At 51.6% G+C, this 13,541-nt stretch overlaps 1 protein-coding gene across 1 annotated transcript; it reads left to right on the top strand.

Moving 5' to 3' along the window:
* Positions 1-449: 449 nt before the first annotated feature.
* On the top strand, positions 450-10,032 carry SRPRB (SRP receptor subunit beta). The gene is made up of 7 exons (XM_080410376.1): positions 450-609; positions 774-868; positions 1,254-1,331; positions 3,073-3,155; positions 3,588-3,724; positions 4,655-4,709; positions 7,684-10,032. The coding sequence occupies exons 1-7, from the start codon at positions 498-500 to the stop codon at positions 7,898-7,900; spliced, it is 777 nt and encodes a 258-aa protein (XP_080266502.1). The 5' UTR covers positions 450-497; the 3' UTR covers positions 7,901-10,032.
* The last annotated feature ends 3,509 nt before the right edge of the window (positions 10,033-13,541 follow it).

Genomic DNA, 13,541 nt, shown 5'->3' with positions numbered 1-13,541 from the left:
GAAGCCTGGCTCCGTCTCCCTGATGCCCGGCACAGATGTGGCCGTCCCTGCCACCTCCCCCAGCCCACCCCGGTGGTTCTCTGTGGAGCTTGCTATCGTTCACGGATGCCTTGCTTGAACCGGGGGTCCCAAAACCAGCCGCAGCACCTAGAGGCCGCCAATCACCCCCAGACGTTTAATCACCCCCAGATGTTGCGCCTCAAACCGAGGGCCTGGTGCTGAGCGCGGAGAGCAACCACCTCCCGGGCTCCACAGGTCCCTCCGCCCCGCGGCGCCTTGCCGTGCACTGCCCCCCCCCGCCCTCCGCGGCAGCGACAACGCGCCCCCCCGCCCGGGGCCCGGCCCCCGCCCCCCCGGCACTGCGGGAACTACGGCTCCCGGCAGCCCTTGCGCGCCCCGCCGCCCGGCAGCCCTTGCGCGCCCCGCCAGCCCCTCCCGGCAGGCCGCGGGGCCGGAAGCGGAAGTGCGGGGAACGGCGACGTGTGCGGCGGGCCGGCATGGCGGGCAGGCTGGAGCCGCACCTGGAGGCGCTGCAGCGGGAGCTGCGGGTGTCTGACCCCGCCGTGCTCTCCGTCCTCCTGGCGCTGCTCGTCGTCGCCATCACGCTTCGTGAGTTGCGGCCCGCGGGATCCCCCCCCCGCCCCCCCCACCTCTCCGGTCGCGCCCTGGGGTCTGTCGGGGGCACCGGCCGCCGGGTCGCGCCCGCTGAGGGGCCGCCGGGGCCGCCCGCTGAGCCTCGGGGCCGCCCGCTGAGCCCCGGCTCTCCCCCGCAGTGATCTGGAGGTTCGTGCAGGGCAGGAGGAGCGGCCGGAGGGCGGTGCTGCTGCTGGGCCTTTGCGACGCGGGGAAGACGCTGCTGTTCGCGCGGGTGAGCCGGGAGCCAGGGTGAGGGGGGCTCGGGGCGGCCGCGAGAGGAGCCCCAGGCCGGGGAGCTGCCCGCCGCCCTGCCACCCCTCCGGCCTCCTCCCGCGGAGGTGAAGGCACGCCAGAGGGCTTGCAGGCACACTGCCATCCTTCTTGCTGTAGCGATGCGGAGATTCAGTATATACATGGATTTTTTTTTCTTAATGAGTGTTTTTTAAAATTCTTTAGGGGGGGGAAAAAAACCTGAAACTGTTTTGTGCATGTAAATTGAAATCGGATATCTGAAGTCTGTTACTTCTTACAGACCATTTGCGTTTCTGAGTGGATGAAACACTATGTCCATGTTCCTCCAGCCTCCTTTTTCTGAAAATTACTTTTGTTTTTCACAGCTGTTGACAGGCAAATACCGTGATACCCAGACTTCAATAACCGACAGCTCTGCAGTTTATAGAGTCAGCAACGACAAGGTGAGTGGACAAGCTTTTGGCTCTGACTTGTGCGTGGTTCTTATAGCCAGCTGGTGCCTTTGTTTTTCTACTCCCTGTGCTAAACATGGCTTGATGCCTTTTGTACTGCTCGGTCTTCCCAGCTTGAAATCAATCCCTAGTTTGGTCCAAGTGTAGGATAGGATTTTTCTAGGCAGTGTACAATGAGAAAGTAGGAAAATACTGGGAGGTATTAGGGAATTCTCGTCTTGGCAGGTTGTTTTTTCATTGCTTGTCAAATTACGAAACCTTTTTGACTGAAAACCATGTTTGCGTATCATGCCTTGAAAGGTGTGTGGTATTTTTTTTCATATAGAAGAGGAAAAGGAACTTCTTTTATTAGTGGAGTAAACCCCACAGTGCTGTGGGGGACAGTGGTGTGGTTCAGAGCAGGAGGTTTGTGGTTCTGTTGTTTGGTTTATTTGCTTGACAGTAATTTCTGTTTCTCCCAAGGAAATCCAAAATTAAAAGCTTAAGCAGGCTTAAAAAGGGTCTCTAGCTGAACTTCATATGGTCTTAAAAAGGGTTTTGTTACTTTCAGCTCCTGGACTGCCACAGATAGAGTTATTTTCAATTTATGGCAATCTCTCTCATTTCAGAAGTGTTTTTCTCATGCTGAGTGCATGTGTGGCCGTGAAAGCAGGAAACTGGCAGCACATTACATGCTGGTGGGTTGTAAAAGCAGAGGGTGATTTTTATGGTTTCTCTGTGGCAATCTTCAGTGACAATAGTGATAAGAGATTAAAAACTTAGTAAAGAGAAGTGCAGGACTTGTTTTGTACTTTTCTGTGTCTAAGATTGAGCAGATAACTATTTGTAGGGGAAGAGATACTGGAATGCTGCAAGGCAGACTGCTGCTTTTCTGGTTATTTTTCATTTTTTAAAATTGTAGATGAGGTTTCCATTAAAATCCAAGAGCAGTGGGTAGGTAGGGTCTTGTGTAGTGTTCTCTTCCCTCTTGAGAGCAAGTGTTCTTCTTGAGAGCAGTGACCTGGCCCTACCTGGCCCTGTCTTGATTAGGAGCATGTGAGAGGCATTCGTTCTCTTTGAAACATCATTGCTTTGGCTGGAGGCTGCGGAAAGGGAAACATTTACAGTTTTTAATTAAAAAAGTTTCTTGCAAGGGTATTTTTGTGTTATTCCCAGCAAAGTTTGTGTATTTAGGTAGACTTGCAGTAGGGTAGATTGCACGCATGAATAGGTAACTTGATGCAGAGACTGTAGGATGAGTATTCTGTATCAGGGACTTGCAGGACAGGAGTTTGTTGTTTTGCTGTGCAGAGATCCACTTGCTGTCAGGGACCATGTGAATCTTCTGGTGCACCGAGAGGGGTGACTGATGAGCTTTGCTACTTGCACTGTGCGTGTGGTAGTTGTAGGTTGGGTATTGTGGGTGAGAAGTGGGTTGAACGTTCTCTTTTCTCTGGTCATGCGCTGTCCTCTTGGCTCTGGCGGGTGGTTTGCTGGTGTTGGCACCCTCCTTACTGAGTCCTAGCCATGAATGTCATTCCTCAGCATTTCTTTTGACTGTCAATTGTTTGGGCTGGTGGAGAGGCTGCACCTTGGGGAGTTATGTGCCTCTGTCTGGTGTGGGGATTCACTCACCCACTGCTGCTTTAACACCAGGCTAACTGGAAACCACTACCAGACTGGTTTTCCCCAGCCCACAATCACAGGTAACCCTAGATCAGGTTTAATAATACCTTCTTGCTTCTGTTCCTAGAGTGCTAACGTGACCTTAATCGACCTTCCAGGCCACGAGAGTTTGCGGCTCCAGTTCTTGGAGAGGTTCAAGGCTGCAGCCAGGTAACTTGGAGGAGATTGGCAGGGTATGAGGGGGCAGGTGTTGTTTTGCAAAGAGATAAACCAAATGATGGTGCTGGGAATGCCGTGAGTTGGGCTGGATTTGCTGTGGGGTGGTGCCCTGAGAGTCGGAGCTCTGCCATGGGGTTGTGGGCATTCATTATTGTTCTGCTTTCCCCCTTACCTGTCTGTGCAGTGCATCACGAGGCAAAGCAGCTGCAGCGGGGAGGGTAGGGGATGTGGTGTATCCCTGGGGCGGAGTGGGAAAGATTTCCTGCTGGGGCTGGACATGGGGTGTAATTCAGCCAGCACATGCTAACCTGCTCTTGGGTTGGGTGAGATCAGATTTGGAAACAAATATGTTAGCCCAGGCTGGAATACTTGGGGGGAAGATGGTTCCAGAGCTTCAGGCCCAGCCCGTGTTCTTCCCTCCAGAGCCATCGTGTTTGTGGTGGACAGTGTGGCCTTCCAGCGGGAGGTGAAGGATGTGGCAGAGTTCCTGTACCAGGTCCTGGTCGACAACACTGTGCTCAAAAATGCGCCTGCGCTGCTGATTGCTTGCAATAAGCAAGGTATTGTGTGCTGCCCTGTGGGCTGGACATTGGATTCAGTCCTGGAGTGATAGGGGTTCATGCCGTGGATGCTGAATTGCTTAGGAGTTGGGATTTCAGCAAACTGAAGGCTGGAACTTGGTTTCAAACTCTGACTACTCAGCAGGAATGTTTCTGGCAGCTGTTGGAAGAATTCTTAGGTCAGGTATGTCTTAATAGCTTTGCAGAGAAGCACCACTTGGGAGAGCTACAGCTTTTTAGACAGGTTTAAGTAAGACAGGTGGCTTTCTGCTTGGGCAGAACTGTCTGCCTGAATCTGCAGGCAGCAGAAAATACGATCAGCTTGAGTGTAATTAACTGCCCGTACACACTTGGTAGCCTCAGTGTTAAAATCGGACAGCCATTTAGCTGCCATGTTTACATGGTTTCTCTTGGTTGGACTAGCAGGAGCATCCAGTTACTGGAAAGAACTAGATTTTCAGATACCTACAACTTATAAAGTGAAGGTGTGGATCCATGTATAACTGTCTGAAGCTTTTGGGCAGTATTAGATTTGGGTTTCTTAATTATTTTGTGCTCTACTACTGGAGCTGCCTAAGGCCTTCATAGCTCCATGTGCCATAGGTTAAAAAGTGCTGTGTTGAGATCTATAATGCCCGGACAGGTGAGAGGGCTGGGCCTTGTGGGTGGGAGTCCTCTGAAGCAACTCACTGCCCAGCAAGAAGAAATTAATTCCCTACTTTATATCAGACTTTGGGTTGCTTGCTCCCATTCACACCTGCAAACCCAAAGCTCCAGCATCTCTTACCCTGGTGCAGGCACAGCTGTCTTTGTCCCAGTATCTCTTAAGGCTGAACAGTATGAGCGGGCCTTGCTGTACCTTTAGGAGGAGGAACCAAGTTTTGAATTCTGCCATAAAACCAAAGGGCTTTCTTCCTTTTCTCTCTGTAGATGTCACAATGGCAAAATCAGCAAAACTTATTCAACAGCAGCTGGAGAAAGAGCTGTAAGTATGAAATTGGATCTTAAACCCTCTGAGCTTCTCTCTCTCTTCTACTTCCTATCTCTGACCGTAGCGCTCAGTGAGTTCCCTTGAGCCACATCCAAGTTCATTGTAGAAGGGGAGCGGCCTGTTTTGTCTGTGTAGATGTAACCAAGATGAGAAAAGATTGGTCCTTGTAAAAGCATGCAAAAAAGCAGTAGGCACAAACAGTGTAATGCCTCCTGGAAGCTGTGGGTTGGAAAACAACATCCCAATCCTTTCCTAAAAGCAGCCTTCCCTAAGCTAAGCAGTACCTCCCAGGACACTGTCCTCTCTCAGGTACAGGCAGGGTTGGCTTTCGAATGTCAGACTTTCTGCAAGTGGTGTGAAGATCTCAATAGCTCTGCTCAGTTGTACTGGGGCAGGTTTTTTTGCAGGGCTGCTCAGATGCAGAAGGGCTTGGCATGCAAACCTTCACAGCTGGGAAGGGAGTGTCTAGTTTTCCTGGTCTGCTAACAGGCATGGCAGGAGCCTGTTTGTGACCCCGTGTTGGCTCTGTATCTCATACTAGGAAGAACATTAACCTGGGAAGACAAATATGTATGATCTGTTACTAATTTTAAGTTGTAAGAGCAAGTGGAAGGAGGAGAAAGTGGGTTGTAGACTTCTACAGTGTAAGCCGCCAGCTGAATGAGCTGCAGCATCAATGGCTGGCAAGTCCATCTAGGGAGGGAAGGGGCAAGTAGATGATTTATTTAAAGCTGGGTGCACAAAGATTCTGCCTGTGAGTCTTGTAGTTGGATCAAATCTTCTCTGGGAGAGACCTCTGCAGCTCTTGTGTTGCAGTGGCCTTCTCTTCCAGCATCTAGGAGAGATTTTTCCTTCCACGCACACTCAGAACTGGATGTTTTGCCCTCCTGTTGCCTGTGGGTCCTGTTTGCTGGTTTGCAGTTAGCAGCAAGGCAGTCTTGTGAGCAGTAGCAGGAGTGTAGCTCTTTGGTCTCGCAAACAAATACACGTTTGTGGAATATGACCATCTTGTTGCCAAGTGGTAACTTGTGACGTGGTTTAACCCCAGCTAGCAACTAAGTGTCACATAGCTGCTCATTTGCTCCCTCTTCCCCCGCAGTGCGATGAGAGGGAGAACTGGGAAAAGGTAAAACTTGGGGGGTGGAAATAAGAACAGTTTAATAATTGAAATGAAGTTAAAAAAACAAACTAAAACCAAAACCCCAATAATAAGTGTAATGAAGAGGAGAGAGGAATAAAACTCAAGGGGAAAAAAAACAAGTGATGCACAATACCGTTGCTCACCACCTGCTGACCAAAGCCCAGCCAGTCCTCAAGCAGCGACTGGTGACTCCTAGTCAACTCCCGCCAGTTTATGTACTGAGCGTGATGTTCTGTGGTATGGAATATCCCTTTGGCTAGTTCAGGTCAGCTGCCCTGGCTCTGCTCCCTCCCAGCTGCTTGTGCACTTGCTTGCTGGCACAGCATGGGGAACTTGAAAAGTCCTTGAGTTAAACTAGGCACTACTTAGCAACAACTAAAACATCAGTGTGTTACCAACATTATTCTCATATTAAATGCAAAAAACCAGCACTCTACCAGCTACTAAGATGAAAATTAATTTTATGTCGGCCAAAACCAGGACAACTTGGCAGTGTTAGTTTAACAGTTGGACTCTCTGATCTGAAGGGTATTTTCCAACCTAAATGATTCTGTGATCTCCTTGGCCAGTAGACGGCAGCAGTGTTATTTGTGCTGTTGCCTCTTCCAGGCTGCATACCTGACCTTTCCATTTTTAAGGGAGGAATTGGTTTCTAACTCTCCAGGAAAATAAGCATTCCTTGGTTCCAGTGTTGGGCATTTGCTGGTTATCTGTGTGTAGAAGTTGGATTTCCAGGTAGGTCGTACGCTCCCTCTTAGGCAGCGTTCTCCCTGCAGGCTAGCAGGTGGCTGCCATCCTCCTCCCTGCACTGCCATACTTGGATCTCCTGATGTGGAGAACCCAAGGAAGTGTCTGCTCTCTTACTCCTGAACTTGCACCTCTGGGCAGTGGTGTTCTTTCCCGATGCCCCATTAATTTAGCTCCTTTCTGTGAATAAGGAGTAGCTGGGGTTGTCTGAGAGCAGGCACTGCCAGGCTTTTCTATCTCTGAAGGAGATGCAGCACTCCATCCGTGAGGCTCTACTAGGCGGTCAAAGAGCCGGGAAGGGGTTGCTGATTGCATCTGTGCCTGATGCAGCCCCTTGACTTCCCTCACCTCGCTTTTGGGGGTATCTCAGCGGCAGGCAAATCACAACCCCTCTGCATCTGCAGGGCCGTTCTACCCCTCTGTGCTGCCTCTGCCTTGGATGCTGGTGCATGTGGGCAGGGAGGTCCATCCTTCCTCTCCACATGTGGCATGGAGCTGAGATGCTGCAGCAAGCTGAAGGGCAGGAGTAGTGGTGACGTTGCAGCCCGGCCCTTGGGCAGGCACTCCTTGTGGGGAGCAGTGGGGAGACTCAATCCCCCTCTCAATCCCTAGAGGTATTTCACATGCTGCAGTGGGGTGAGTGCCTGTGTGATCCCTGGTATCACAGGTGCCTCTCTCTTCCAGTTAATCTGTTAAACTAGTGCAGATCTTGAGCACTAAATCGCGTAATTGCTGGTGACTGGCATCTGCCATGGGGATATTGGGGAAATTCAGGTGAGGACATCATTGCCTGACTCTTGCTGTTGTTTATTACAAAACAAAACCTGTTTAGGCACCCTCTCCTTGAGTGGTCTTCTGTCTGTCTTGCTCTCTTGAGCCTCTCTGCACTTGTGCCTTCCAGCGGGTATGTGGAAGTGGCCAAAGCGCCTATGTCTCCCTGGGCAGAGCTATGGGACCTTCTATCCTTGGTGTAGCTGGCATCCTGCTGACACTGCTGGCTTCAAAACATCTCGGTAGCCGTGGTGTAGGTGGTATTCCCCTGGCTGACAGTTCTGGACCCTTTCTCTTCTCTGTCTGCAGCAACACCTTACGAGTGACCCGCTCCGCAGCCCCTACCAGTCTGGATGGCTCAGCCACTGGGGGCCCTGCCCAGCTGGGGAAGAAGGGCAAGGACTTCGACTTCTCCCAGCTGCCCATGAAGGTGGAATTTGTGGAGTGCAGTGCTCGGGGCAGCAAGGGAGAGGATGGAGATGCTGACTTCGAGGGCCTTGAGAAATGGCTGGCCAAGGTCGCCTGAACGGAGAAGGGCAGGACTGGAGGGAGAGACTTGGGGACTGAAAGGAAAAAGATGGTCTGAAGCACTCAAATCTCATCTTGCTGTAGAAAGAAGAAACTTAAGCTGGAAATCAGCATTGTGGTACCTTCCTCTGCTGCTTGTGGGCTTGGGAGCAACATGACACGATTGCTGGTGTGATTTCCTCTGACTGTTCACACTGCAACACTTTTTTTCCTCTCACCTGTTCCTTTGTCTTCCTCTGGGATGCTGACCCTCTGGGCTTGTGTTTCCTTAATCTTTAGGCTTTTCATTTGGTAGATGCCAAGCAAATTAGGAAGGAGTGCACTGCCAGGTGAATTTTAGAGATTGGCGTCTGCATGTTGTCTTCTGCCTTGGTTTAGCATTGTAACCCTGTTGCCTCTTGGAGGTACTGGTCACCTCCTGATTCGCACTTCTTTCTCCAGCCTCTCGCTGCTTGGGAGCACACCTCTGCAAAGTGCACAGACACTCTCTCTTGGGCAGTCATTGAGAGTATAAAAAACCTTCGTGTCTCCTACTTTCCTGTTCTTCCAATCTGGCACAGTCCCATTTTTGTGTTAGTGGAGTGGTGTATTAAATGCCAAAACCGGGCTGGCTGTTCTGCCTTTGTCACTCCAGCTGCGGCACCCGTGTCTTTGGGTGATTTCCACTGTTGGACAGTTCTTGGGAGTCTTTCTTTGACTGAGGGTTATGTCCTGAAAGCTTGTTTCATTCTGCTTCTCCTTCCCATACTTCAGGCTCTTCTGCAGACATGTATACACTTGCCAAGTGGCAGAGTTGTAGTAGGGTCTTAGCTCGAAACTATGAGTTGGTTATGTTTTTAGATTCATACCTATATTACACGTGAGATCTGGCACGACTGGCTTTCACTGTGCAGTCCCCTGCCTGTCTCCTGCTCCAGTGACTGCAGCAAGATCTTTTTCTGTGTGCAGTTGGTCAGCTGTTGTGGCAGAGCGAGAGGGAAAGCCAAGGAGTGCTAGCACATTTGTGTGATTCCTCCTCCTGAGGAAGATGCTCAATGAAGAGGGGGAATAAAGGTGATATTTCCCAGTTCTTATTTGTCTGTGGTGTTCAAAGCTGAAGTTGCTCTTCTGTGCGTGATCTCAACCATTAATCTTGTTAAAGGTTCAGGGGATGCCTGTCGGTAGCTATTTCAGTGGCTCGAGGCTGCTTGGAGTGTTGGAGGGCTCTGCTTCAGCATGTGTCTGAGTTGTTCAAGGGACTAGGCTCTCCTCCCTGTGTCTGGCCAGGAGCACTGGTTACACGAAGGGAGATCTTCCAGCAACGTTGGTGTTGATCAGGTGGGAGGCAGCAGCTGTGCTGGGGGTTCAGCTTCCCCTTCCTCAGCTGCCTTAAAACACAGTCGCCCTGGCCAGCAGCTTAATAGAGCTCTGTGCTCTGGTGGGGTGTAATTTCTGTGCAGCACCTCCATGAGGATGATTGCTCTCCATGCTGCATATTGGGAAGTCCTACGCCATATAATTTTTTCCTTTTTGTTGCTTCCCCTTTTGTTTTAGGGTAGGAGGCAGTAGCTGGCTCCTGTTAGAGCTTTTTTTTTGTCTTTTGCTGGCTCCTCTCCTCTCTGGTTTGATGTTTCCTTCATTGTTCAACTGATCTGTTGTGTCCTTTTCCTTTCTGTCGGGGGCATTCTCTGCCTCCCTGTGTAGCATTGCCAAGTGTTAGTGTTGGGAAGAGTGAGAACAGTCTTCAGCAAAGGCTTGTGCTCGTAATGAAGCCGGGCCTTATGTTTCTAGTCCTGTGAGCCCAACGGCTCTTCTGCTATCCCTGCAGGAGGTGGGGAGGGTTCTGTTTACAAAGTATGTTATATTCTCTTTTTTTCCTGCAGCCAGAATATTGCTAGAAAATGTTTGTCATGCCTTGAACTCCTTTAGCTGGAGATCCTTCCTAGGCTGCCTGCTTTGAATCCATAATGTTGAAGTGGGAATATTGCTGTTTCTTTGGGTGGTTATTCTGCTTGCAAAGGCCTGTCTCCTTGAAAAGCAGAGGCGGCACCAGCCTCTGCTGAGATAAGAGGGGAAGGTAGCATGAGGCTATGGTTGGTTTTAAGTTATTCTTAGTAAAAGTATTCCTTAAATAATTTTTTTTTGCTTAAATGTTTGTTCTCAAGTCTCACTTTAGTCTGTCTGCATTTGCCTTGACTCTTCTCAGTGGCGTCAAATCCACGTGTACTGGGGCTCTGCTGCTGCTCAACATGACGTTGGAGATCGGCCTTCCTGCTTGGTGGCCAGGTCTGTGTTGTCAAAAAACAGTCTTCTCCACATACAGGGCTTTGGGGTGTTGGCGGTTGGTGTTTTTTTTATTTGGTGTGCATTTACCGCCTTAGTGTGGATATTTGAGGCTTGATAACCACGTAGCAACCCCCCCCCAAACCAGTGACCAAAAACCTGGAGAGGAAAAAAAAAAAATAAAAAAGTACTTTGCTCAAATGCACTGGAGAGCTTGGGCCAGCTGCAGTGCGCTGTGCACAGCTGTTGGGGTTGAAGTCACAGAGCACTCGCCCTGCCGGGGGGGTGGCAGTGGCACCCTGTAGCTGGATGGAGACACCAGCTCTCCCTGCCTGAGCATGGTGTGTAGGGCAGCGTGGCTGAGCTGGGGCTGCACCCAGTGCCACTCGTGCCAGAGGACGGCGTGTGCATTGGGTTGTTGCAGAGCTGCGTGTGGGTTTTGGGCTGCGCTCCATGACTTGCCTGTTAAATATTTGGGGCTGGTTTTCCCCAGTTGCTCAGGGAAAAGGGCAGAACTGGAAAATCTGAATGTTGGGTTCCCCCCCCCCCCCAGTCAGCTTTGTGCTTTGCTTCTTGCTTTTACTTATAAACCTTGTTCCCAGCCTGTGGCTTTGTGCTGTCCTGGCAAGCTGCTCCTGAGGCTTGGCAGCCAGTGTGTTTGGATGGCTGTGGTGAGGCAGCGGGATGTGATAAACTCAGTTCCTTCTGCTCCAGCTGCCTGACCCAGAGTCAGTCACCCTGCTGCATTTACATGTCTGCAGGGATTGAGGCTTTCCTTCTCCTTTAGAGCTTTTTTGATGGATGTTTTTTGCTATGGGCTGTGCATCGCTTGTGAATTGTTCCCCTGGAAATGAAGGGTGCTTTTGGAGTGGATTGATAAGCACAGTGAGATCCAGGATAGAGGGAGCCACATGAAAGTGGAGGAGAGATTGCTGAAAGGCAAAGAAAAGCAAAAATAGTGTGGTGCCTGAACACTGGCACCCCAGTGGTGGTTTCCAAGGCTCCCAAAACCAGGTGTTGCAGCCGTGACCTTTCCTGTGCATAGAGCCATTGACTAGCCCCAGTCACCGTGACACCTTTGGGGCCAGAAGGTTCTGTGCTGGCCCCATTTGGGCCACCTCATACGCTTTTGCTGGATGACACCTCCTGGGGCTTGTCCAGCTTGATGTTACCCCTGATGGGATGGAGGTGGAGAAAGCAGAGTTAAGGAAGGTCATGTGGGTGTTAAGGGAAAACCTGCCAGGTGGAGGGGGAGTGGGAATGGGAACAGCCAGGACAAACCTTGTTTTCATAGACTTGCTGATCCAGAGCACATCCAAGGCAGCTCCCCTGCTGTCCTCTCCTGCCTCTACTCTCCTTTCCCTTTACTCCCTCTGTGACCGCTTTGCCTGACAGCCAGGTTAATTTGATCATAGCTGCTAATTTGAATCACACTCCCTAAGATGATTGATGACAAGGCCTCCATAATTGTAAGGGTTGTAAACATGCAACTAGTACTCCATTCACTATTTATTCAACCAAGCCACCTTCGGGTGGTGAGCTGTGTCTTCAACTGCACATTCATGATTGCTCTAAGAGTCCTTGTACTCCTTCCAGAGAGGTGAGTCTTCACACGGTTTCAGCTGTCCGTATCCCAGGTGGACCAACTGACATTGACAAATATAAACCACAGTAAAGGGAAAAAAAAACCAAAACCAAACAAAACCCCCAGAAGGTAGCAGCCAAAAAAAAAAAATTCTGTTCAAATCGCAAGGTTGTCACACTGCTCTGTAAAAAGGGGTGCACCTTAACCATATTGGGGGTGATTTTCTCCTCTTGGTGAGGTGAGAGAGACATTTGATATTCCTGTCTTGGAAGCAAAACAACTAGAATAACTATTGCCTTTCCCAGCAAAGGCAAATGCAACGGAACTTAGCTGTGTGCTGTGAGCATGGGTGCAGCAGGCTCATTGGCCAAGAGCATGGGGAAAAGTCATGCTGTGCCCTGCACAACGGTGGGGTCAGGACAGCAGGGGCTGAATACGTTCACCCAAGACAACTCTTCTGCTCCCCTCCTGTTCCTCCCCATCCCATCCAGGTCACCTCTCAGGCTGTGATGCTGCCCAGGAGGGGATACAGCTGCTGTGTAAGGGAGGAGGAAGGTGTGGTGCCCTGTCTGGCCCATGCTCCTTGCCCATGGGCCCTGGAGCCCCTGCCCTGCCCCTCAGTCCCTCCCTGAGCTGGGGGGGGGGTGGGGGGGTAGTGATCTCCAGCTCAGCCACGGCTGTGTCTGTGCCTGGCCGGGGACCTCACTGATCCTGACCCAACTGACATTCCAGCATCTTTTGCTGTCTCATCCCTGTGGATAGTATTGCTGCGTCTGCTGCGGTCCTCTCTGGGTGTCAAATGTGCTTCAGCAGCCGCCCCTCCTACAGGAGCCGCGGAAGAGATGTGGCCTCCTCAGATGCAGTGCGTTCACCTCGAGCCCTTTGCCCCTCCAGCACCACGGGCCTGGCGCGATGAATGTTGTGCCCTTTGCACAGCGCCGGGATCTTCAGAGAAGCTCGTGGAACAATTCCTGTGATACCGGTCAAGTGGTGTTGCCATGTCACCCTCTCCAGGTGACAGCAGGCCATCATTATCAGCGGGTGCATCTCCAGGTCCCACTGCTGCTGTTTCTGTTCTAGCAGGCTGCCTTCATCCTGCCAGGAAAGGCGGTGCAGCAGGGCAGGTGAATCTCTGCGGAGCAGATCCGGGAGGCCCTGGAGCTGCTGTTTCTCCCTTCAGATGCACCGCTGCCAGGGATATGTGCTGCACAACCCTGCCTACAGCCCCTGCCTGCAGCCCCCTGACCCCAGCCCCTGCCTGCACCCACCTGCACTGTGCCTGCAGCTGTCTGCATGCCTCCAGCCCCCTGCACTATGCCTTCAACACCAGGCCCACCCCTGCTCACAACTCCTGCCTCCAGCCCGTGCCCTCAGCTGCCTGCATCCTGCTGAAAGCAGGTCCCAGCTCCCTGCCTGAAGCCCCCTGCCCACAGCCTCTTGCCTGCTGCCTCCATCCCCATGCCTGATGCCCGCTGTACCTTGCCTGTGGCTCCCTGCCATCAGCCCCATGCATGTAGCACCCTGCCTGCTCTGTGCTGAATTGTGCAGACACCTTTTGGGTGCTGTAGGCAGCGTGCAGAGGGCTGCCCCTGGGCTGCCTGGCCCGTGAGCTGGCACAGCCTGCCTGCTCGGCACAGCCCCTCATCACTGGTGGAGCTGCAGGAGGAGTGCGTGCCCTGCGTGCCATCATTTCTTCACCTTTGCTAGCAAGGGGTGCACTCAGCATCTGCCAGGATGCAACCTGCAGGCATCCCCCAGCTTGGGGCGGGGGGAGACCAGCAAAGCACCACAG

The sequence above is a fragment of the Falco punctatus genome (assembly GCF_963210335.1).
Source record: "Falco punctatus genome assembly, chromosome: 13".
Taxonomy (NCBI): Eukaryota; Metazoa; Chordata; class Aves; order Falconiformes; family Falconidae; genus Falco; species Falco punctatus.
The sequence above is the reverse complement of the archived record's forward strand: the minus strand, read 5'-3'. Positions and strand labels throughout refer to the sequence as shown.